The sequence below is a fragment of the Chrysochloris asiatica genome, unplaced genomic scaffold (assembly GCF_000296735.1).
Source record: "Chrysochloris asiatica unplaced genomic scaffold, ChrAsi1.0 scaffold00025, whole genome shotgun sequence".
Lineage (NCBI taxonomy): Eukaryota > Metazoa > Chordata > Mammalia > Afrosoricida > Chrysochloridae > Chrysochloris > Chrysochloris asiatica.
Window position 1 is genome coordinate 11,024,590 of NW_006408543.1, and position 26,779 is coordinate 11,051,368.

The 26,779-nt window shown below is 40.6% G+C and overlaps 1 protein-coding gene across 1 annotated transcript in view; it reads left to right on the plus strand.

The window, feature by feature from the left end:
- Positions 1-26,779, plus strand: part of RCOR1 (REST corepressor 1) — a 206,501-nt gene that overhangs the window by 159,294 nt on the left and 20,428 nt on the right. Inside the window, exons 4-7 of the mRNA XM_006839536.1 lie at positions 15,215-15,267; positions 16,853-17,014; positions 17,499-17,617; positions 20,617-20,695. Coding sequence (XP_006839599.1) covers positions 15,215-15,267; positions 16,853-17,014; positions 17,499-17,617; positions 20,617-20,695 — 413 coding nt within the window. The remainder of the gene's footprint in view (positions 1-15,214; positions 15,268-16,852; positions 17,015-17,498; positions 17,618-20,616; positions 20,696-26,779) is intronic.

Sequence of the window (26,779 nt, forward strand, 5' to 3'; positions counted from 1 at the left end):
AGTTACTCTGAGACAGAGACCAAGTTACTCTGAAACATGCATATGAAGTGTGAAGAACCCCCACCTTGGAAAAAACCCAAACCTACTGCTGTTGAGTTGATTCAGACAGAAGTGGTTCAGTCAGCTAGGACAGAAATCCTGAGGAATGTTGATACAAACTGAACAATGTGACACAACTGTGTCACTGAACTTTATGCCTAAAAATTACTGAATACTTTCACCAAAAAGATATTCAAATATTGTATTGATATAGCATAGAATACTTAGTAAAATTGTAATAAAAGACATAACGTCTTTAGAAAGAAACTGCAATTTATTGCTGTCATTGGGGGTACCGTCGACTCAGTAATGACTCATAGTGACCCTGTGTACAATAGGATGAAACACGGCCCGGTCCTGCGCCAGCCTCACAGTGGGCTATGCTGAACCCATTGCTGCTGCCACCACCGTGCCAGTCCAGCTCATTGGGGGGCGGGGAGGGGGCAGTCTTCCTCTTTTGCTCTTAGCCTCCACTTTACCACACATAATGTCCTTCTCTGGGGACTGGTCCCTCCTGATAGTATGTCCAAAGTACTCTCAAGAGACGAAACCTCACCATCCTGGCTTCTAAGGATCATTCTGGCTGTCCTTCTTCCGACACAGACTTGTTTGTTCTTTGGGGAGTCCATGGTAGTTTCAGTATTCTCCTCCAACACCAAACTCAAGTGCATTAATTCTTCTACAGTCTTCTTTATTCTTTGTCCAACCATCACATGAAAATACCGTGGCTTGGGTCAGGCACACTTTAGTTCTCAAACTCCCATCTTTGCTCCTGAACACTTGAAGTCTTGTGCAGTAGATTTGCCTAATACAGTTTGATTTCATGACTGCTATTGTACATATAGTTTCCTAGGCTGTAATCTTTATGAGAAGATCACCGAACCGCCAACCTTCTGGTTAGCAGTTAAATGCTTAATTACTGTGTCACCAAACTCAAACCCACTGCCATGAGTCAACCACAGCTCATAGCGACCCTATGTAGAGTTTCCAAGACTAAATCTTCACAGGAGCAGATAGCCTCATCAGGCTCTCAAGGAGCTGCTGGTTGGTTTGAACTGATGATCTTGTGTTTAGAAGCCCAATGCTTAACACATGACACCCAGTCTCCTCATATGCATCTTTAGGAAGAGTAAGGAAGGCACAAGAAACAAGAACAGATACACTCATATATGCATACACTTAAGTTATCAGAAGATTCTGATCAATCAGACTTCTTGTTAGGCACCATCGAGTGGGTTCCAACACACCACAACTTTTATAAGGTTTCTGAGGACTAGATGGTGGATTTAAACCACTGAACTTTTGGTTAGCAGTCTAATTCTTATCCTACGATGCCACACCAGGACTCTAATGTTGTTGTTATTTTGTGCCATCGAGAGGGTTCCACTCTGTATAGGAGTTCTGAGGAGTGGCTAGTGGGTTTGAACCACTGAGCTTGTGGTTAGCAGTCCCGGGCTTTTCCTACAGTAACATACCGAAGGGCTACTAAATTGGAGAACAAAACTCAGCTGCAAGAAGGGTCAGTGGTTCAAAGTCACTAGCAGCTCTGAGGGAGAAAAGGCCAGAGATCTGCTTTCATTAAAGATTATAGTCTAGGAAACCCTGTGGGGCAGTTCTACTGTGTCTTATAGGACAGCTGAGAGTAAGAACTGACTCAACAGTTGTTGTTAGGTGCCATCGAGTCAGTACCGACTCATTGTGACCCCATGTACAACAGAACGAAACACTGCCCGGTCCTGGGCCAACCTCACAATTGTTGCCATGCTTGAGCCCATTGATGCTGCCACTTTGCCAGTCCACCTTGCTGGGGATCTTCCTCTCTTTCTCTGACCCTCCACCTTACTTGCCAAACATGATATCCTTCTCCAGCAACCGGTCACTCTTGACAATATGTCCAAAGTGTGAGAGACAAAGTTTGGCCATCCTGGCCTCCAAGAAACACTCTGGCTGCACTTCTTCCAACACAGATCTGTTGGTTCTTTCGGCAGCCCATGGCACTTTCAATATTCTCTCCAACACCATAACTCAAAGGCATCAATTCTTCTACGGTCTTCCTTATTCACTGTCCAGCTTTCACATGCATATAAGGTTATTGAAAATACCATGGCTTGGGTCAGGTGCACCTTAGTCCTCAAGCTGACATCTTTGCTCGTCAACACTTGAAAAAGGTCTTGTGCAGCAGATTTGCCTAATGCAATACATCGTTTAATTTCATTACTGCTGGTTCTGTGAGTGTTGATAGTTGATCCAAGAAGAATGAAGTCCTTGATGACTTCAATCTTTTATCTGTTGATAAGAATGTTGTTTATTGGTCCAATGGTGAAGATTTTTGTTTTCTTTATATTGAGATGCAATCCATACCAAAGGCTGTGGTCCTTTATCTTCATCAGTAAGTATTTTAGGTCCTCTTCACTTTCAGCAAGCAAGGTTGTATCATTTGCATATTGCAGGTTGTTAATGAGTCTTCTTCCAATCCTGATGACATGTTTTTCTTCATAGAACCCAGCTTCTTGGATTATTTGCTTAGCATACAAGTTGAATAAATATAGTGAAAGAATACACCCCTGTCGCACACCTTTCTTAATTTTAAACCATTCAGTGTTCCAATGTTCTGTTCACACAGCTGCCTCTTGGTCCATGTACAGATTCCTCATGAGCACAATTAAGTGTTCTGGAATACTCATACTTCGCAATGTTGTCCATAGATTGTCATGATCCACACAATCAAAAATCTTTGCATACTCAATAAAGCACAGGTAAACATCTTTCTGGTAGTGGTGTTAAATGGTTTGATTACTTTTAAAATATAATCACCAGCCCTTCAATTAAGAAGACAAGAAGGAAGAAAAATACCAAAATGAATGTCAGAAGAGATTCTGAAACTTGCTGTCCAGCACAGAGATGGTATCGCAAATGAAAGAAATGAGGAGGTAACAGAGCTAAACAGAAAATTTCAAAGGGCAGATCAAGAAAACAAAGTCAGATGTTATAATGAAATGTACAAAGACCTGGCGTTAGAAAACAAAAGGAAAGAACACATTCAGTATTTCTCAAGCTGAAAGAACTGAAGAAAACATTCAAGCCTTGACTTTCAATATTGAAGGATTCTATGGGCAAATATTGAATGATACAGAAAGCATCAAAAGAAAATGGAATACACAGAGTCACTGTACCAATAAGAAATGGTTGATGTTCAACCATTTCAAGAAACAGCATATGATAAAAGCCAATGATACTGAAGGAAGACGTGCAGGTCCACTGAAGGTATTGGCAAAGAACAAGGCACTGGAAATTGATGGAATACAAATTGGAATCTTTCAACAAACTGATGCAGCTCTAGAGACACTCACTCATCTATGCCAGAAAACATTTGGAAAACATCGACCTGGCCAATTGAATGGAAGAGATCCATATTTGTGCCTATTCCAAAGAGAGATAACCCAACGGAATCATAGGACAATATCATTAATAATGGCATGGAAATGTAGCATGCAAGTAAAATTTTGTTAAAGATTAATAAAATATACTGCAACAGCATATTGACAGGGAACTGCCAGAGATTCAAGCCAGATTCAGACAAGGACATGGAATGAGGGTTTACATTGCTAATGTCAGATGGATCTTGGCTGAAAGCAGAAAACACCAGAAAGATGTTTACCTGTGCTTTATTGTCTACACAAAGGCTTTTGATTGTGTAGATTGTGACAAGTTAGAGCCAACATTGTGGAGAATGAGTATTCTGGAGCATTTAATTGTGTTCATGAGGAACTTGTACATAGACCAAAAGGCAGTTGTTTGAACAGAACATGGAAACACTGAATGGTGTACAATTAGGAGAGGTGTGCACCAGGGCTGTATTCTTTCACCATACTTAATCTGTACGCTGAACAAATAACTGAAGAAGCTAGATTATATGAAGAAAAACGTGGCATAAGGGTTAGAGGAAGACTCATTTAACAACCTGTGATACATAGATGATACCTTACTTGCTTAAAGCGAAGAGGACTTAAAATACTTGCTGATGAAGATCAAAGACCACAGCCTTCGGTATGGATTGCATCTCAATGCAAATAAAACAAAAATCTACTACACAAAAGTATCATGCGCTGCCAGAAGAACAAACAAGTCTGTGTTGGAACAAGTACAGCCAGAATGCTGCTTAGAAGTCAGAACAGCCAGGCTTCATCTCTCATATTTTGTACATATCAAGAGAGTCCAGCTCCTGGAAAAGGACATCATGCTTGGTAAAACGGGAGGGTCAGCGAAAAAGAGGAAGACCCCCTACAAGATGGATTGGCACACTGGCAGCAGCAATGGGCTCAAGGGTAGCCAGGATTAGTGAGATTGGCACTGGTCAGGGCAGTGTTTCATTCTGTTGTGCCTAAGATCGCTTGAGGCAACATCTAACAGCACTTCAGTGGCACACAACAACCAAGATTCAGAGAAATTAAGCACATGTTCACTGCAGTGACTTGTGTGTCCACCAGGTGGCAGAATTGTTTTACTTAAAGGATCTGAGCTGGCTGTGAATCTTCGTGAGTTAACCGCGGTAACTCATTTCTTATTGTAAGCATAAAAGGAGTGGAAGGAGATGCTGTAACATGTGTTATATTCTGAAAGACAATTTTCTCATACTCATATTTTGGACATGTTATCAGGAGGAACCAGTCCCTAGAGAAGGACATCCTGCTCTGTAAAGTGGAGGGTCAATGAAAAAGAGGAAGACTCCCAAATTAATGAATTGGCGCAGTGGCTGCAGCACTGGGCTCAGGCACAATAATGATTATGAGGATGGCACAGGACCAGGCAGTGTTTCGCTGTGTGCATAGTTGGAACCGACTTAACAGCACCTAACAACACAGTCTGTCCTCAGCCACCTCTGTCCTCCCTTTGCTCTGCATAGAAGATGCAAAATCACAAGTTCTAAATCTCTGCAGTATGGTAGAGGGTGGGGGGGAGATTACTGCGGTGATTTTCATCTGCATTCTTCCCTTTTTGCGGTTTTATTTGAGATGCTGACTCATGGTAGTAGGGACATTTAGTTCATTGGTTTAAAGCATGAGTATAGAAGAAAGTGAAGCTCAGCACAACGTCACTGTCTGTTTCTGACCGTCCTGTTTCTCTGTTTCCTCATCAGCCCGCAGTTCTTAACTCCATTCAAAATAGATGCTGGTGCGTATTGATGAGCCTTGCGTAGTTCCTTGACCCATACTGCTGGTTCTGCTTATCTTAAATTCCCTCCTTCTTCTATCCCCAGATGGGTAGATAGCACAGAGATTAAAGGCCATGGGCTCTGGGGTCAGATTGTCAAAATGGATGGAGCTTCTAGTTTGGCTTCAGCAAGTTACCTAACTTCTTGGAGCCTCACTTTCCTCATTTGTGACTGGGGTGGGGGGGTTGGGGGAGGGGGGATGATAATAGAATGATTAACAAAATAATCCCTGGAAAGACCGTAAAACTCTGCCTGGCACATAGTCAACTCTCAAATGTTAGCTGTGCTGTTAATCTCTAGGAAGCTTTCCTTCATTCACCTTTATTATGATTACTTACTGGTTATTTTGTAGTTCCATGTTATTGTACCTCCACACTATTTCATGTATTCCATTCTTTTTGTTGTCGTTGTTACCTGTGTGCCGTTTAAGCTACCGCAAGCAGTTCATTGAGTTTGGCTTTTGTATTTTGACTTGGTTTTTAATCCCATGTTTTGTACATAGAAAGAAAATTCAGTATGTATTTGACTGGGATTTCAGAGGTTTCTGAATTTGAGTGAGGAGCACACAGGTGCACACTCTCACTGTGTTAGGTTTTCGTAGCTAAGTCACATAACCTGTTCACCTTGCCACAGCAGGTTCTCGTCTCTTCAGCAAAACTGTTGTCTTGCAGAGTTCTTTAACTTATTGTCAAATCACAGAGAGTGATTCTACTGTTTTTTATCAAAATTTAAGATTTAAAAGTTCTTCTTGATGTCTTAATTAGAATTTTCACGTTTTTGTAAAGTGTTGCATGCGTGTATTAACAAGAATTGTCATTAAAGCAGATGGCAGATGAAATGTCAGATGAACTGCTGCTTCTCCCACACAGATAACTAACTCTGTGGAAGTGTCCTGTGAGTTAGGGGCAGCTGCTGTGTCCATGAAATAGCTGCATTTCCTAAAGCCACATGAACTTTGCTCGTTGCCTCTCAGTCACGGTTTATCTGCAAATCTGCTTATCAGTACTGCTCACTCCTAGATTGGAGTTAACTCTGGATTGCCTTTAGCCTTCTTTTGTAACCTTTAGTCTTTGGAGGTGAAATCAAGATGATTACTGCTGAGATAGAAACTGTTGTGAAAGTCCCCCGGATCCCTGCTTTCTTGGCAGCAGAGCGGTTTGTCTGCAGCAGTTTAGTTTGTGCTCGTCTTCTTTCTCTTTCTCTTTCATCTGTTCATAGCCCACCTTGAAGTGTCTGATTTTGTGTGTTTCTTTATGACAGCGTTTAAGAATGGGTTTTGTCTTCTTTGATTAGAAGTTTAATTTTGCGGTATATAAGGAAACCACTTAAGGAGCTCTGGTATAGCATAATGGTTATGAATCAGGCTGCGAACTGCAAGGTCAGCAGGTGGAAACTACCAGCTGTTCCGCGGGAGAAAGATGAGGCTTTCTGCTCCCATAAAGATTTACAGCCTCGGAAACCCGGTACCGAGTCACTATGAGTTGGAACTGACTCCACATAACCACCACCACCATCACCAAGAAAAACTCTCTTGGGAGAGTTGGAAAATGCACTTTCTGTGTGTGTAGTGACAAGCTCTTGTACCCAGAGACTGTGTAACTCCCACCAAACAACTTTTTTTTTTTTCCTGTTGGGTCCTGGTAAGAGAAGGTGGGAGAAGAAGCTGATAGAATTATATGATTCATTTTAAGTGATTGTTAACAGGGTTCATTGAATAGTAAAAACTTAGAATTCTGTGTCTCAGAGGCAGAAAAGTGAGACTGGATATCTCACTACCAACAAGAAGGAAGAGCCAGGAGGGGGCACATCATTTGGAACCCACCCCTGCACATTGAGCCTCCTTGACCCCAGGAGACAAAGCTGGACCACCAGAGAAGTGGCAGCAGCAAAACATGAGACAGCGGTGGGCTTTCCACCCACAGAGTAAATGGAGCTGAGTGTCTTTGGGCAGGAGGCTTGCTTGTGGAGTGCAGTGTCTCCAGGCACTTAACTGGGGAGTTAGGTTTGCTGACCTGTGGGGTAGAGCCAAACTGAGACTTCATGTGGAGGCTTATAGCAAGTGGAGTGCTCTTTGGGAAATTTATCAGCAGCCCTATCAGAGCTTTGTGGAATCCTGGTGTGGTGCTGTAGGGTAAGCACTGGACTGCTAACCACAAGGTCAGTGGTTCAAACCTACCAGTCACTCATTGGAAACCCTATACGGGGTGACTATGAGTCGGAAGTGACTCTACGGCACTTGACAACAGCAACTTGCCCAGCAGGCCAGAGACCAGAGAGAGGCCTGCCTGCTGGTATAACTAGGAAGAGACTGTCCTGACAGAGAAACTGTGTCCTGATCATTTCTCATCCTAAATTATAACTTGTTACCTTCCCAAATAACTCCCCTAACCGGGAGTATTGTCTCTGAGTTCTGTGTGGCCATGGCAGTGACGTTTCAACCCAGCAGAGAAGTGGAAAGTGCTGTGGCGGGATGCTTGGTGTCAGAATTGATGCAGAAGGTTGGAGTGGGGGAGAGGTATATCTGACCTCAGCCTCCCCTATGAGGTGAAATCAGAGGAGGTCAGAGCCCTTTTTTTTCAGAGGGGGTGGCATGGGGTGAAATGGGAAATTCTGGAAATCCTGGTAGGTAGCTGTGCCATTCTGCTTATTAAAGAGAGCAAAACCTGAGGCCTGTGGCATAGGAAAACAGCAAGAATCAAGGCCTATCACTAGCATTTTGTGTTCGGATGGCTAGATTTACTGGGGAGCGCTGATTCCTGGAAAGGTCATGGAAGTTGCTAGAGGTAACAGAGTCATTAAATGATGTGCTTACTATGTGCCAGGTGCTGTGATAGGAACTCGGTTCAAGCAAGAGACACAAAGCCAAGGTCTGACCTGGGACTTTCTTGTTTGCATCAAGCTGCATCGTACTTAAACTGGGCTGCTTTATTTCCTTGCTGGGGAAAGAACCTAAAAGGTTGCACCATACATATATTCACAGAAACACACAGTGAGAACAGGGAGAAGAATAGAAGAAAGAATGAAAAGTATATTTGCTGATATGTGTCTGGTGGTAATTCCTTTACAGGCCACAAAACGGTTCATACATGAACTTGCCTTATCACTGTTCAGAGCACCTGGTAGATAGAAATGGCTAGTGGTCTCCCTTAGTAGCTATGACAGAGCACAGTTCTTCCTTTATTTTAGGTTTTAGTCCTTGGAGTAGTCTCTCAGAAACTCTAAAATGAATGTGTGATTTTTCAAAAGGTGACCTTCATAAGAATGCATTCTGTCAGCAGCATAGTCAGCATTAGAGCCATCCTCAGCGGTTGCAGTCAAAACCCACCTGATTCGTCAGTGTTACTGTTCCTACTTGCAGTGAATGCTCATGTTATAAATATATTTTAAAGCCACAAATTAGAGTTAGCATGCCAAAGGTGTGCTTGTCATTTTCAGCTACATCTGGTTGGAAACAGCTCGTTTATTGGTGAGCTCAGAGGCTTAAAGGTCCCATGATGCACTGTGACCAGGCACATATGCCTTCCTCAACTCAGGTCAACACCACATCTAAAAAGCTGTGTGCGCAGAGCTGAGAGTGTGCAGCACAAGTTTGCAGTTCATTGTCCACTCAGCAAGCCCTTACTAAAAGGAACTCAGGAAGACGTTATTGGACAGCAGGGCAGCAGACTTCCAGAGTGGACCCTCAGGTCATTGTAGGTTGTTTTCTTTTCTCGCTCACATATTCTCGACCCAGAGGCCTTGAATACCTCTCCGGACCCAGTTTTTTTTGTCTTCCGCCCTGGCTCTTGTATGCTGCCCTGTGCATCAAGGTCTCCTCTAGCAGGAACCGCTCTTTCTCGCTCTCTTTTTCTCTCTCTCTCTCTCACACACACACACTCACACTCACACTTATACTCATTCACACACACACACTCACACACACAGCTCTGGGCGGCGCTCCACTGCTATGCAGCACCTGCTACTGTCCCTGCGCTTGTCTTTTCTGTAGCAAAATCCACAAGATTGTGAGTCAAACCAAGTGACAACCTGGTTTGGAATAATCACACACATCCTTCTTTAAAAATCATTTGTTTCGATGCCTGAGACGGAGGCAGAGACTATGACGTGGAGCAATGGAGCAGCTGGGGACTTTAGATCCAGACAGGGAGAGGGACTGTGTGCTGAATGAAGACCAGGGGGAGGGGTGTGGGGAGCAGGCTTGCAGGGTATACCCTTTGGTTGGTTGATGATGCATGGAGGGGGATTGTAACCATGGCAATAAAACGATATAGGAAAGAATGAATGTAAAACTAATGTTCTCCCATGTAAACTATCACATAACTCACAATAAAACTTTTAAAAAAGAATCATTTGTTTCAATATTTGTAACAAACTAAAGCCATTTAAGTAGCTCTGATAGCTTAGTGGTTACAAATGGGGCTGCTAACTTCAGGGTCAACAGTAAGAAACTACCAGCTGTTCTGTGGGAGAAAGATGAAGCATTCTGCTCCCGTAAAGATTTACAGCCTTGGAAACCCTGTGCAGGGTCGCTATGAGTTGGAACCCACTCCACGGCACATAACAACAACAAAGCCATTTAGTTCATTACTGTCTTTCAGGTAAATTGGAATTTTGCTCTGTTCTAGGCTGGATGAAGTAACTAACCATTCTGTTTGTAAGCATTGTGCATGTAAAGGCTGAAATTATTATTTTTTTTTTTAAAAAAAAAGGATATTAGTGCCTTAGCCTAGAAATTAATATTTTGTTGCATTATAGAGGATTGGAGTCCTGGTATGGTGCTGTTCATTAATGCACTGGACTGCAAAGTCAGCTTGAACTGAAAGGCCAGCAGTTCAAGCTCACCAGCTGCTCCTTGGAAACCCTGTCCAGGGTCGCTATGAGTCAGTTGCTGACTTAGTGGCACTTAATAACAAGTAAAATGGGATTACTGTGTGAATTCCGTTGATTTTCTTTTGTCGATGGAAATTTTCTTTCCCAGATTAAACGAATACATCAAGCATTTGAATTCTTGTCCACAATTGATTTCTTTTTTTTAAATGATTGTCAGTTGTACTACAATTAGGTTGGTAGTTCTGTCATTATTGACCAGCATTCAGCTTATGAAGTCTTCTCTGTTTACTGTCAAGGATGGCAGAAATGACTAAGCACTTGGCGTAACTAACCAAAAGGTTGCCCACTTGCACCCACCTAGAGGTACCTTGAAAGCTAGGCCTGGAAGTTTGCTTCTGAAAAGGCACAGCCATGAAGACCCTTTGTAGCCGTTTTATTCAGCAGGGCATGGGATTGCCAGTAGTCGGAATCAACTCAGTGGTAACCGTGTTTTTGTTTTTGTTTTTACTGTGTGACAATAGGCAAGTGAACTCTTGGAGCTTAGTTTCTCAGCAATATGTTTGCTGGTCGTAATTCTCCATCCCTTACTGGGTTGGAGTACTCTAGGTGAGGTCGTGACTAACCGTGTAAATCGGCAAAACCAACTGGATTTGTTAGGGGTCAGTGTACTTTCACAGGGGGTGCATGGCAGGGCACATGTGACTAAGATCCGTGAATAAGGGAACAAATTCAGAAAGGAAGGTAGGTAGGAGAAGAGATCACATGTCATCATCAGTAAAAGCAAGTCTATTTAAAAATAGATTCATCAGCTAAGGTCTAGAAGGATCATCTGAAAGTTATTCATCACCTGGAGAGTGAGCTTTAAGGTACGGGGAGGGAGGAGTAATGGGGATTTTACTTCTAATTCATTTTGTAATCAATATAAGGCAGAACTGTTGACAGTTGTGGAGTCCTGGTGTGGTGCTGTAGGATCAGTACTGGACTGCGAACCACAGGTTGGCATTGAAACCCACCAGCAGCTCCTTGGAAACCCTGTACAAGGTTGCTCAGTTGGAACCGACTCAATGGCACCTAACAATTGTCAGTAGTACAGCCAGGATGATCCTTAGAAACAAGACTAGAGAGATTTATCAGGAGAACATCATGCTTTAGGTAAAGTGGAGGGTGAGTGGAAAAGAGGAAGGACCCCCCACCCCCACCTCCTGCCCAAAGAGATGGATTGACACAGTGAAAACAACAGTGGTCTCAAGCGTAGCAACAAGGGTAAGTTTGGTGTAGGATCAGGTGGTATCTCATTCTGTGTCACTATAGGTCAGAACTGACTGAGTGACTCCTAAAAACAACAGTAACACTGGCAGTTGTTAGTTGCCAACAAGTTGATTCTGACTCATAACAATCCCGTGTGACAGACTAGAACAGCCCCGTGGGATTTTCTTGACTCATCTTTACATGACCATATCACCGGCTCTTTTCCCTCAGAGCCACTTTATAGCCGAGTGTGGAACCATAGCATGACTAGGGGGTATACCTGGGAAAAAAGACTAAAAAATCTTTAGGGAGGAAGTAGAACTACCCTTTGTAGGTAGCCAGCCAGTCTGTTTTCCTTGGTGTCTCCTGGGTGGTTGACAGCCAGCACTGGCCACCTGATGCTGAAGTGTCATCTGTTGTGTCTGGCTCTCCCACTGGACTATTCAGTTCCCTGGGGGCCTGCCATAGCGCTAGTACCTCACCATACTGATGATTTTAAATAGATAGTTGTTGAATTGCAACATTTGTTCAAATAAACTTATGATTAGTTCTGGCAGTGTTGAGTTAATATATAAAATGTTCTCATTTTGTTTCCCCTCAGCCCCCAGTCGCCATGATAACTTGGGATACTGGCCCATTACTGTCTGCAATATGGCATCCAGTGCCTCCTAACCCAGAAGGGCTTTGAGAGTACTTTTGTGGTTGTGGTGATGATGTTAGGTGTTAAGTCGGTTTCAACTCATAGCAACCCTGTGCACAACAGAAAGAAAGAAATACTGCCTGGTTCTGTGGCATCCATACAATCGTTGCTGTGTTTGAGACCATTGTAGGAACGGTGTCAATCCACCTTGTTAAGGATCTTCTTTTTCCTTGACACACCCCCCCCCTTTACCAAGCATGATGACCTTCTCCAGGAACTAGTCCCTTTTAATAACAATATCCAAAAGTATGTGAGATAAAGTCTAACCACCTTCACTTCTAAAGAATCTATAATATAGTCAAGATTCTCCGCCAACACGACAATTCAAAGGTGTAAGTTCTTCTTTATTCATCGTCTAGCTTTCTTTCACACGTATCACTTTCGTCTTCAAAGTGACATTATTTTGCCACAGGTTTTCCCAGTGCAATATGTCTATTGATTTCCTGACTGCTGCTTCTGTGGGCATTGATTACAGATCCAAGGAAAATGAAATTCTTGGCAGTTTCTGTCTTTTCTCTGTTTATGATGATGTTGAATATTGACCCAGTTGTAAGGATTTTTTGTTTTCTTTAGTTGAAGAATAAGCTATACTAAAGGCTGTAGTTTTTGATCTTCATAACAGCTTCATCATTGGACCTTCACCTTGTATTGCTAGATTTTTTTAAAGTCTTTGTATTTATTTTATTCTAATTTTTTTTTATTATGAATTTTTAAGTCACAGAAAAGTAAAGAGACTCATACAGGCTGTTATGTATTCCTGTCCTACTCGGATTAAATTGTTCACATTTTTGCTGGTTTTCTATTCCAGGTCTTTCCCCCACTCTTCTTTCTTGCAGTATTCTAAAGCACATACCAGACAGAGTGTCATCCCTCCATAAGCAGTAAAAACCAGCATGCCTTTTCACATCTCACAGAATTAGAATACTTCTTTCTCGTTTAATACCCTAACTGCAGGGGCAGACTTTAAAGACGGATTTCTGAAACTCAGAGCACTTTTTTCCTCAAGGTTGCAAGCTAACAAACTGAGTAATTATGCCCATAGGAGCTCAGGACTCGCTGGTGAATACCTTATATGAGTGCTCTTCAAAAAGTTCATGGAAAATGCCAATTATGAACAGCTACGTGTGAATTACTTTTCTTTCTTCTTCTTTTTTTTTTTTTTAAATCAAAATAAACTTAATTGTTAAAACATGTCTGACCCAAATCTACTTTATGGCACTAAAGTCTGAAAAGAGCCCTTATCAGAGCAATTCTGCTAAATTGAAGCAAGAATAAACAGCAAATTTATGGAGAGGCTTTGGGGGAAGTCTGGTGAACTCATTGCTACTTGAAGAAAAGTGTATGGGGACAGTGCCCTAAAGAAATCAGCAGTTGGCAAATTAATAACTCATACTAAGAAAGGATGAGACAGTGTTGGAGATAAGCCAGTGTTGAAAGACCATCCACATCAATTTACAAGGAAACAATCTTGTTCCTGCCTTAATTGGAGAAGACCAACAATTAACAGCAGAAACGATAACCAACACAATTGGCGTCTCAATTAGTTCAGTTTACCCAATTCTGACACAATTAAAGTTGAGCAGACTTTCTGTTTGATGGATGGCAAACTGTTGTGCCCAGACAAGCTGGAATTGTCGACAAGAGCAGAGCTTTCCGTGGGAATTTTAAACAAGTGGGTTCAAGATCCTGAAGCATTTCTTGGGAGAATTGTAATGAGGTAGAACACGGCTTTGCCTGTACCATCCCGAAGACAAAGCACAACCAAAGCAGTGGCTACCAAGAGATTGCAGTGATCCAGTCAAGAGCAAAGGTCATGGCAACAGGTTTTAGAGGGTGTTCAAGGCAATTTCTGCTCCTGTAAAGATTTACAGCCTCAGAAACCCTGTACCACGGTCGTAATGAGTCAGAACAGACTCTACAGCACGTCAGCACTACCACCACCATCACCAAGGCAATTTAAGGAACCCAGTTGGGTTGCAAATTGGGTGAAGCACTGGGCTGCTACTGCATTGGGTTTAATGGGAGAAAAATGAAGCTATTTGATCCCATGAAGATTGAATGTCTCTGAAATGTAAGGATCCTGTAGTGTTGCTATGAGTTCAGGGTTTTCTCGGTGGCAGTAGGTTTAAGGCATTTTGCTTGTTGACTTGCTGGAGGGCCAAAGAACAATGTTGTTAAAGTGCCATCCAGTTGGTTCTGCTACGTAGCGGCCCTGTGTAGGGTTTCCAAGGAACGGCTGGTGAGCTTGAACCAGCAGCCTTGTGTTTCAAACCAACTTTGCATTCCAGTGCATTAATAGACAGCGCTGCACCAGGGCTCCAAAAAACAATAACATCTGCTTTATTATGAGAGTATTCTGAGCAAGTTAGCCAAAGCTTTAGCAGAAAAACACCCAGGAGAGCCTCGCCAGAGAACCCTGTTGTTCCAAGGTTGTGCATACATCATTATTTACCTCTGTCCCATTTAACCCGTTTAGACATAACTGTTCTCCCATCTGCTTTGTTCTTCCATTCCCCTCTCCCTTCTTGTATATTGCTCCTCTCTCCAGCACCCAAACTATCCTGTGTCTATTCCCTGCCCTGTGCTCCACCTTCCCCTCCCTCCCCTCACCACACTCCTACATCCCAGCAACCAGCAAAGAATCCACTTTAGTGGATTAGTATGGGTTCTTTTTCTTAGTCTTTTACAGTAGTGGTCCTATGCAGTATTTCTCCTTTTGTGACTGACTGATTTCACTCAACATAATGTCTTTAAGGATTTTTTTTATACATAGAAATTAGCTTACGTGTTCTTCACCCACAGCTAAGAGTAAAAATGAGACCCAATTTCATAATTCTTTCTTATTTCTAAGTATTTTCAAAGTACCAAAGCAATGATTTGTTTGTTGTAGAAAATTGAAGTTAGAGGCAAGTTTTGGTTTGTTTTTTAAGAAAATAATTGGAATCTCACCAGCAATAACTGCTGTAAATATTCAAATATATTCTTCTAGCCATTTCTCTGTGGGATTAACATATGTGATATCCATTTATAGATGCTGTTCTTTGTAACCTTCTATTCTTTTAAGTCTTTGGCATGACAGACTTGAGATGTCTCAACATAAATGTATGTGTAGCAGTGTTAGCTCAAGTGGAGTTAGGCTGCTCTGTTCCTCAGTCTAGTTACTGGTCTCTCATCTTGTTTTTCAGTGGATGAATACATCGCCATTGCTAAAGAAAAGCATGGGTACAACATGGAACAGGTAAATGACGTGACTTTTTATTGTTAAATACAGGTTTTTATAGCCAACCCATTGAATTTTTCTCTTCTCTGTTTAGTTGCAACGTTTCCTAGTTAGCCACTTTTGGGTGGTTTACATGGTTGTATGATGAGCCTTAGTGTATAGCACTATAGGATAAGCACTGAACTGGTAACCACAAGGTCTCAATTAAAACCCACCAGCTGTTCTTGGAAACCCTAGACAGGGTCACTGTGAGTTAGAACCAACTCAACGGCACTTAGAAGTTGTAGTATACAAGGATGCACTGATCACATTTATTGCTTGAGTTTAGGGTTTGAGGGCTCTATCATCTCAAAGGCACCTGTCTAGTTCTGTGGGTTTACAGCCATTAGGGAGGACAGCGGCAGTTTAAGGTGCACCACACGTTCTCATTTTTTATGGGTTTCTCATTTTTGTAGTTCTAGGATTGATTTGTTTCCTGGACCATATTACCTTATTCAAACAGTGTTTTAGTAGTCATTATCGGCGTTTCAAACCCACCAGATGCGCCTCAGAAACTCAATACTGAGTTTCTATGAGTTGGAACTGACTTGACGACAACATTTTGAATCACTTTCAGGTTGTAGAAATTTGATCAAGTTTAAAATTTAAAAAAATACATTGCTTAGAGAGCCTATTGATAAGAAATCTGTGAAATTTCTTTTTCTCCCAAAGTGTTGTGAAATCTTACTCCTAATAACTGTTTCAGCACATGAAATGGGATTTGTGCTTTTCCTGGTACCTGATCTTGTTTCCACAGCTGGTCCATAACTGTCATGTCGCATTCATCCTAGGACCGAAGGCCACCATGATGTTAGGGTTTATAGATCATAATCTTTCTCTCATACTTGGCCTTCCTTTAAATTATTCTACCCTGGTCATGAAGGCACTTTGACAGAAACAATAAACTATTCCCAGAATCTTTCTCTTTTTTCAAACCTTGCACATGAACTTCACTAGGTTGCTTAGAAAATCCTTGATTTTATAAATATTGTTAGATGATTGCAAAATACATGTGTGTAAATTCTTAAGGGATTTAGTCTTCAAAAGTAGGATCATTTTCACTTTAAAGTTGTAATATGGGAAATTTTCTCAAGAAAGTGTTGCTAAAATTATCTCTTTTATTTATGATATGTTGTGCTTGCCTATTGTATATGTTTTTCCTTTCTGAGCTGGGAGGGGAGTTTATATTTGGGTCGTTGGGAGCTTTCTGTGTTTTACAAAGGTAAGGTAAAACAAGTCACTCTTTGTAAAGACTTTTCCCTTTCATAGAGGGCATATAAACAGCATAGCATTTATGGCCACATCACTTCTGCCTCCCACCACAAACTGCTTATTGTCTCAGTGCCTCAGTTTTCAGATACAGGAAGTAGGAATAATAGAGCCTACCTCCCCGGCTTCATTAAAATGACTGTGTGCCACCCATGGCTACCATTGAGTGGATTATCTTGTTCTTAATTTATCTGGGTGTGAAGAAGTACATGCTCTTCTTTTGTACCTTATTTTTCATTGTAAGATTTCAAAAGTCTTTGTTTACTCTAAAATGTCAATAATATTCCTTTTCCAGGCTCTTGGTATGCTATTTTGGCATAAGCATAATATTGAAAAATCATTGGCTGATTTGCCAAACTTTACCCCCTTCCCAGATGAGTGGACTGTGGAAGATAAAGTCTTGTTTGAGCAAGCCTTTAGTTTTCATGGGAAAACTTTCCATAGAATCCAACAAATGGTAAGTACATGAGGCTGCTTACCCTTCCTCACCCCGAACTCTTCCCCCTCTGCAGACTGTCTGCGCTGGAGCGTGCCTGAGAGACAGGAGACAGTCCTCAAACCTCTCAGAAAGCTCCTCTAGAAAAAGCAGCTCATTCTAGAAAGCTGTCTGGTGCACCCCTACCGTCAAAAGCTAACTGACATTTGCATGAAAAACTGAAGTGAATTGTTTTTAAACAAAAGCCGAAAGAACACTAAGAACACTGTTTATGTGGAAAAGCTGGTTTATTTTAAGTTATATTCTTTCACTGAATAAGTTTCACTTAGAGTCAGACTTCTGTAATTTAACAATGTCTTGATGAAGAGTCTTGTATTTGATTTTTCCTTATTTAAAGACAAGGCCAATGCCTGAATATGAGCTACCTTTATTAAATGTATTTAAAACACAGTTGATTTTTAAAGACTAGCTTTAAATTTAAACCCACTCTTATTTGTATCTTTAGCTTCCTGACAAATCTATTGCAAGCCTAGTGAAATTTTACTACTCCTGGAAGAAGACGAGGACTAAAACCAGTGTGATGGATCGTCATGCTAGGAAACAGAAGCGGGAGCGCGAGGAAAGGTCAGTGTCCATGAAGGGGAATATGAGTCAGTAGAATTCCTAGGAGGGTTAGGATGATTGGATTTCCCCTTGTCAGCTTCCTGGTAGATCCCAAATATATAGACATGGCGTCTCTGACGTGTCTTCATGCCCCTGCCCGTGAGCTGTGTTAAGTCATCAGCGTTGCTCTTTCTCATGACTCTCCCTGCGATCAGGTCAGGGAGCTGCACCTTCCCAACCAGGCTCTCCCTGCCGGGAATGCTTTGTTAGTATTACCATGTTGATGAAAAGGCATCTTTTCTCTCTGAGGTTGACAATTATTTGGTATGTTTATCTAAGACTTATTTGACGTGTTTTTATGTTTGATATGTAAGAAAAAAAAAACACAAACAAAAAACGGCAAACACAGCCAACATTTTCTTCTTCCTTTTCTGCTCATCCAATTTGTGTGTCTGTATGTGAGAGAGAAGCATTTGATCATTCCTGAATCAGTCTGTTAGATGTCCTTTAAGAATGGTTTATTTATGAGGAGATGTTTCTTGCCCATCACTTTCTCAGTTCTCTCTACAACATGAAACCCTAACCAAACCCATGGCTGTGAAGTCAGTCCCAACTCCTAGCAGCCCCAGAGAATACAGGGTAGTGGGAATGATAGTGTGTTGACATTCACAAGAGGGGTATGCACCACACGTGGTGGGGTGGGCATGTGTCTCACCCTGAAGGCCTACTGCTACACTCCTAGGAGTGTCCTACCACTCACTAATCCATTCCCCACCTCTCTTTCCTCAACTCTAAAGTGACGATTAAGTCCAGAAGGCAGTGTACTAATAAGGCTTTTGTGTTAGGGTGATGGGAATCTAGTGACTCTGAACAATTGTGTTTGCCTCATTTTCTATATAGCATTATTTTTGTAAATGAATGATACTCAGCAGAATGAAGGGGGATGAAGTTAGACCATCTTCAGGTCCCTTCTCAGCACATTATTTAATGATTTTCAATGATGTGAGTAACATGTGAGCACACATTGAGAGAATTCAGATCTCTGGGCTCCAGTGTAACAGGAAAGCAATGCCAAGAATATCTCCAGAATTCTTTAGCTGGAAATTCTAGAAAGTTGGTGACTTTGCTACCTCTACTGATTCTGTGGTCTGCAGCATGTACTCTAGTTGGCTATTTTGATGAGTCAGTACTCTTATTAACCAAAGAACGGAAACACACACGACTACATTTGTCTTTAGTGTTGTAACAACTTTTGATTCACATTTTGTATTTTCCTCTTATGTGAGTTCAGTGTGGTGTTTTACAGATTGGACCTGTTCCTAGAACCACGACTACATTGTCTTTAGTGTTACAACAACTTTTAATTCACATTTTGCATTTTCCTTTTATGTGAGTTTAGTGTGGCGTTTTACAGATTGGACCTGTTCCTAGAAAAAGATGCAGTCCACTAGGCATCAGTCAGAATTCAGTGGAAAACTTGACTGGGATTTGTTATCCTTGACACTGAAAGGAAAGCGAAGGCTGTACCTTCCGTTCTCACGCACCAAGTGTTTTTTTCTGTCCATTGCTCCAAGGGGCTGAGAAACGCTGTTCCTCACACATCCCCAAAGCACCATCTCCACGGCCAGGATGCAGCCAGGCAGGGGCTGGGACAGAAGTCCCTCCACTCAGGTTCTGTTTCCTTTGCTCTGCTAGGACCTCATGCCACCCGAGAGCTCTGCTACCACCGCTTCCCACTTGTTTTTAACCGGGGGCCAACTAAGCAGGCTGCTGGCCTCCAGGAGCTTTGGTCTTCTCATTTCTTAAGTAGGGTTCTCTCCTATCACAGGGCAACCTTCCTTCAGGGGCCGGAGGGTTCCTTAATAAATACTACATGGATGGGGAGAGTCCTGGTGTGGTGCTGTGGAGGAAGCACTGGACTGCCAACCTCAAGGTTGGTGGTTCAAATCCACCAGCCACTCCTTGGAAACTGTACACGGGGTCACTGTGAGTCGGAACCGACTCGACAACACTTAACAACAACACAAGATACATATATATATTTTTTTTATAGTATGTGAAATATCAAACAAATAGGAGTTTTCTTTTAAAACACACTACACAGGCCACCAAAAACCAGCTCATGTTTTTAAGACTTTTATGGTGGTGAATAGACAAATGGGATTTCAAAAGTGGGTTTTCACTGTCTGACAAATTTGTTTCCATAATTTCTCTGTTATGTTTCCTGGTCATGTCTTAGTGCTCCAACAGATAATGGTGGGGAAATAAACTTTCAAATTTCTTATTTTGTAGAGAGTTCATTCCTTTGGCATAGAACATTTCAGAAATGTATATATAATGTTTGAGACCTGGTTTGAGTAGTTAAAAACCTATTTTAGTATTTTTTCCATCATTTAGACTAAAAAATTTGTGGAGTTAGTATTGATCATAAAAATGCTTTAGTCTCAGCAATCTGAAAACATATGCAGATTTCCCCCACTATCCAAAAGTAAAACATTCCTGTGAAACTTTTCATAAGTCAGAGAGTGGCATAAAGCAAAACAATTACCATTCATTTCTAAGGGAAATTTTGGGGGACATTCGTAGACTCAAAAAAATTAGCCTGCCAAAACATGCCAAGAATCACATCAAGCCTGGAACCACACTCCCATATGTAATGTTCACAGCCAAAGTTCAGAGCGATGGCAGCTCCATGCTGAGATACTGAGGATAGATCCTGGGAAGGCATTTGGCACGCTGCCTTTTTAACAGCTTGCTGCTAAACAAACACCGAATGCTGTTTGCATTTTTCACCGTTTTTTGAAAAAGTGAATCCTCTTCAGATCTTTCAGTTAGTGAAAACAGTTACTAATGTAGATCTTGCGTAAAAGCAAAGGGACGTGAAGCGAACCTTGGGAAAACGAAGATACCTGTAGAAATTTATAGTACATCTGCCATTAAGTCAACTTTTTTGCTTATATTTTTATATTAAGTAGAATTAGTATAAAATACTTTTTCAGTAACTTGTTCTTGTCTTCCAGTGAGGATGAACTGGAAGACACAAATGGAAATAACCCCATTGCCATTGAGGTTGATGAAAACAAGGAAAGCAAAAAGGAGGTATTTGATTCTGTATTGTGTAGATGAATACATTTTATTACTAGTTCCATAAGTAAAACAGTCCTCTTACTCATTCTGCTTAATATATTAAGTACTGTCTGTATACAAGGAATTGTGATAGGACGTCTTAAACAATATTAACTTTGCCTTAGAGTCCTTGAATGGTATGAATGGTGAACTCACCATCTGCCCAGGGGTACCTCAGAAGACAGCCCTGGTGGTCTACATCCAAAACAAAAGCCCTTGAAAGCCCTGTGGTGCCAAGTTCTACTCTGACCAACATCAGGTTGCCATGAGTCCAAAGTAGTTCTATAGCAATAAACTTTGATTTGTAGTACTTATCATTGTATTTTCCAAGAAAGTTTAATACGGGAAGCTCCAGAGGAAAAAGTAGCCTTTATAACAGTAAGTAAAGGTTTTTCCTAGGTAGATAGCAGTGCCCATTGCCTTCTCTACAAAGTCGTGAGTGCAGAAGGTTGGAAAGTAGTGAGCGAGCCAGGTTACAGTGTCTCCACGCAGACCAGCTTGGGGTTCCTTTCTGAGCTCCAGTGCACGCCTTCTGTTACTCAGAGACAACCGTGAAGGGCATATAGAACCAGGAACCTCTTCATCTCTTGCATTTTCAAAATCATTATGCAGAAAAATTGTAAATTTTGTTATTTCTTTTATTGTTGTTAAGACTGGTGTAAAACGACACCAGTTCAACAGTGTCTACACGCACTGTTTGGTGACTGGTTGCATTCTTTCGGTTCTGCCACCATTCTCTCCCTGCTCTTCTGAGTTGGCTTCTCACTCACCACCCCCGCCTCCATTCACATCAATTCCTCACTGCCCCCTAAGGGTCCAGTCTCATCCTTTGAAGGTGCTGTTGTCCATTTGATCCCATATAAATAGTTCTTAAAAGTGCTCAAGGCAGATGTTCTGTACGGCTTAGGCTAAACTAGTTGGTTTTATGGTGATGTGAGGAGGTATTTTTGATTTTTAAAATTTCAAGATTGTCTCAGGGTTCGTGTAGCTTCCATGGTTCTAGAAGGTTTAGCACCCAGGAGAATTTGAAATTCTGCTGTACACTTGCCTCCTTTTGATCAGGATTCTTCTATGAAAGCTGTGATCAGAAATGTTCATTAAAGGAGGCAGCTGTTCATGGAGGCCGTTTCCTCCGCCTATATCTGACTCTCCTCCTTCTGTTGCTTCGGCTACTCAGAGATTTTTCATCTCCAAATTCAAAGGATTTAGTGAGTCATTCAGTTGTATAGAACTTTTACATAAGTTCATAGAGGTATTTTTTCTGAAAATGGTCTATAGTTCCAATAAAAATTTTCACAGGGTTCCCCAAAGTAATAAAACAGATTTTCTAGCTCTTGGGTGGGGGGTAATTTAAATATATTTAAATGTGAACATTACATCAATAACACATACATTTTATAGAAAACTTAGGAAATGCAGCTAAACAAGAAGAAAATTAAAATTATTTATAATTTTACCCCTAACCCCTGTTCTGGTGATTACCCTTCCACACGGTTTTCTTTGTAAATTTACATGTGTGTGTACATAACTCTGACTCCACACTTCTTAAAAAGATATAATACCATGTTTTGTAACCTTATCAATTTACTACCAATGTATGTTTCAATGTCAAATATAGTTTTATACATAGTTATATATGATTTCATTATAAATACTTATCATGATTAACTAACTCATCCTATGTGAGTTTCTGTGTTTCCCCGCTGGGTTTTGCTATTGTAAGCAATGCTGAAATGATGACCTTGTAACTGAATATCTGTACATTTAATTTTTTCTATAAGATTTAATTTTTGGAAGTTAAGTAGTTGGATCACAGTGTTCCATATACATTTTTAAAGCTGCTTTTGATACCTATCACCACACAGAGATTGGCAACCTTTCTGCGTGGCACTCTTGCCAATGGTTGCCAACCTTATGTAGAGCAGAACAAAGCAGTGTCCAGCCCTGTGCTGCCTTCACACCAATTCACATCATTGGTGTGAATCCATTGTGACTCTTGTGTCAGTTCATATCAAGAAGAGACTCCCTTATTTTGCTGACCGACCCTCTACCGAGCATGATGTCATTTTCTAGTGACTGGTCTTTCTATTGTTAGGTCCCAAATAAGCAAGCCCAAGTCTCGCCGTCCTCAATTCAAAGGAACAGACTGGGGTTTTTTTTGGAAGTCCATGGTATCTTGAGTATTCTTTGCCAATACCTCAGTTCGGATGCACCAGTCTCTCTTTTGCATAGTCCAGTTTCTCGTGCAGATGATGAGATCGAAAGCAGACTATGGCTTGAGCCAGGTGCATCTTCAAAGTGACGACTTTGCTTTTTAACACTTCCCAGTGCATGTTTGATTTCTTGATGATTCCTTCCATGGATGTTAATTGTTGATCCAAATATAGTGAAGTTTTTGACAACTTCTATTTTTTTCTCCACTTACCACAATGTTATTTATGGGTCCAGCTGTGAGGATTTTCGTTTTCTTAACATTGAGACGTAAGCCATACCGAAGGCTGTAGTCTTTGATCTTTCTCAGTAAGTGCTTCAAATCATGCTCATGTTTGGCAAGCAAGGTTGTTTTCTTGCACATTGCAGATTGTTAATGAGTCTTCCTCTAGTACTGATCCCATCTTCTCCATGTAGTCCAGCTTCTTGGATTATTTATTCATTTAGCTTACAGACTGAGTACATGAAAAGACCCAACCTTTTTAAATATGAACTTTGTGGTCTTCTTGTTTGTTAGAGTGACTGACTCCTCTTGATCCATGAACAGATTCTACAGGAGCACAGTTTAAGTCTTTATAATGTTATCTTATCTGAAATTTGTTACGATTCACACCTTCACATAGTTGATAAAATATGAGGCTTTAAAAAAAACAAAAAGCTTATGGAGAAATGGAATTAAAAGATTTTAATGCTTATTTTCCACAGACTTTCTGAGGCTTCTTTTATATAAGTGAACATCTTCCTCTGTTTGGGACTAAGATCCACTTGAGATTGGCAGTGATATCCCTCATTCCATGTCCTTTTCTGAACCCAGCATGAACTTTGGGCAGTTCCCTGTTGATATATGGCTCTGGTTGTCTTTTTTATTATTTTCAGCAAGAGATTGTTGCATGTGATACTAATATTGTTTAATAATTTCTGCATTCCATTTGATTGCCTTTGGGGGGGAGGGGATGGGAACAAATACAGATCTCTTCCAGTCGTTTGCCTAAGTAGGTGTCTTACAAATTTCTTGATATACGTGAATGAATCCTTCCAGTGAGCATCCACTTGTTGAATCATCTCCGTTGATATTCCGTCAGTTCCTGGAGCCATGTTTTTCCCTAATGCTATTGATTCAATTTGAACTTCTTCCTTCAGTACCAGTTCTTGAGCAGGTGCGATTTCCTAAAGTGGTTGAATGTTGAGCAGTTTTTATTTATTTTTATCTAATATCTCTGTATATTCTGACCATCTTCTTTTGATCATTGTCTTTTTTTTTTTTTGTCAAAAGAATCCTTCAGTAATGCAATGCGAGGCTTGAATTTTCTCTTCAGGTCTTTCTGTTTGAGAAATATTGTCTATATTCTTCCCAAAGACTCGTCCTACAAGTTTTTACACACTTCATCATAATACTTTGCCTTGTCTTTATGAGCTCCTTTTTGAAATCTATAGGCAGACCCTGGAGGTGTTGCAAGTTCAGTTCTAAATCACCACAACAAAGCAAATACTGCAATAAAATGAGTCATTGTTTTTTTCCCCCCAGTACATACAAAGGTTGCGTTTATTTATTCTATGAGTGTGTAATATAGCATATGAAAAAGTTGAAAATGAGGATTACCATATAAAGTGAGCGCATGTTACTGGGAAAATGATCCTGATAGCCTTGCCCAGCACCAGGTTGCCGCAAACTTTCAGATTGTAAAAAGGGAAGCATTTGTGATATGCAATAGAGCAAGGGATGCCTGTATCTCATCGTGTCTTCCATTTGCTTAAGCTACTATGTGCTTAAGAACAAGTTTCAATCTCTTGACATCTTTTTGTCTTTCCTTTTTTTCTGTCTTTTTAATAACCTATCACTTCTTTATGTCTGATGTCCTCGTGTCTTCCCACCACTCTTTTGGTCTTAGGTCATTAGTAGTGTTCACTGTATCACATCTATTCTTGAAATTACATTGAAGTGTGTAGGGAAAGATGTATTCCAATTATACTTTGGCTCTCTTGGACTTGCTTCGATTTTCTTCATCTTCAACTTGAACTTGCACATGAACAATTGATGATCTGCAACTTTATCAGCCCCTGGCTTTGTTTCAATGGATGGTACTGAGCTTCCCTAGTCTCTTTCCACAGATTAGTGATTTGTTTCCTGTGTAATCCACTCAGTTAGGTCACATGTATAGCTGTTGATTGTGTTGTTGAAAAAAAAGTATTTCCAGTAAATACATTGTTGATCTTTCTTACAGCATTCTGTCATACAATCTCTAGCATTGTTTCTATCACCAGACAGTTTTTTTCTACTACAGAACCTTCTTTATTTCTAGTCACCGGTAGCTATCAGTGCATCTTGATTGCAAGTTAATATTAGTATTAACTGGTCTTCCTTGTAGGCATGTTGATATTAGCGTTTCACTGACTGCACTGTACTGCAGGATAAATTTTGAGATGCGCTTTTGAGTGCCCAAAGAACAAGATTACTAAAAAGTTAGCTTAAATTGATTGTTTTCAGAAATCAAGTTATACTTGGTGCAGTTTTTGGTAAGTTTTGTTTTGATGCATTGTAATTTACTAGGTTCTTCAACAGAACATTTATTCTAAATGAAAATGGAAAGGCTTAATTTTATACCAATTTCTGTAATTCTCATTTACATAATATTTCTAATTAAAATAGATTTCCAAGTTTGCATTTCTTTACTAGTATGGTATTGACATAGTCTCAATAGATGATATTTACATAGTGCTAAACAAAGCCAAATTTGGTGCCTACTCTTATTTTTGCATGTTTATTATCACTTGTTCAAGAAATCAGTTACTACCGCCATGGGTTGCATTGCCGGGAGCCTGCCCTGGCATACTTATTCCAGGGTTTTTTCCGAAGACGTGTGCGGCGTCGGCGATAAGGGATTACACTGAGTCATGGGTCATGATAAATTCAAAATCTTATTATTACATGCTTTATTCTTCTCATTTCTATACTACTTTACTACTCTACTTCTCTCATTTTTTACTGCCCTGCTCATTTTTTACCCTCCTGCTCATTCTTTTCTCTCCGCTCATCTCTTCTGCTTCTCGTCCTTCCCCTGCTCCTGCTTTCATTCTTTCCTCTCCTGCTTCTTTACTAACTTCCCCTCCCTCCATTTCTTTACTGTCTCTTTCTCTACATTACTCTTATTCTTTTTCTTTCTACACTACTACTCCTGATTATCTACATTACTACTTTCACTACTCCACTCCCTGCTTCTTCTCTACATTACTCCCTCTATCCTCCCTCCATTCTTATCTCCTTCTATTTTTCCTCTACTTCTACTTACTTCTGCTTCTTGCCTCTATTCTTATTACCTCTATTTCTTCTTACCTCTAATTCTTAACTTACCTCTACTTACTTATTCTGTGTTACAACCCCCTTATATACCATTACAAAAAACATTGCTTTCATAGTAATCAATGACATCAAAATACAATCTATCTTGGGGCACAATCCTCATGGTTTACAACAGGGATGAAAAGTTACAGCAAAGAGACATTATCTCAACACATAGGAGACATTCAGGCGCCTTGAAACCTTTTAGTGAAACATTTGTTCCTACATAAATCTATTCTTTTCTCTGAGAAGCAAGTTAACCTTCACATATGTTTCTTAACCTTTGTCTGTTAAGTCTTGTTAATTTTAGTTGTTGGGTGCAATTAACTCTCCATTAACTTCTTCCATACACTATCTGTTTAAAGCCTACAAAAACATCACTTATCAGGGAAACTGAGGCTATGAAAAACAACTTCTCTGATTTACTGATCATTAACTTAAGAACGTCTAAGTCAGACTTTTTATTTAGTATCTGTATATACCCATAGCCTTTATCTAATTGTTTTTAG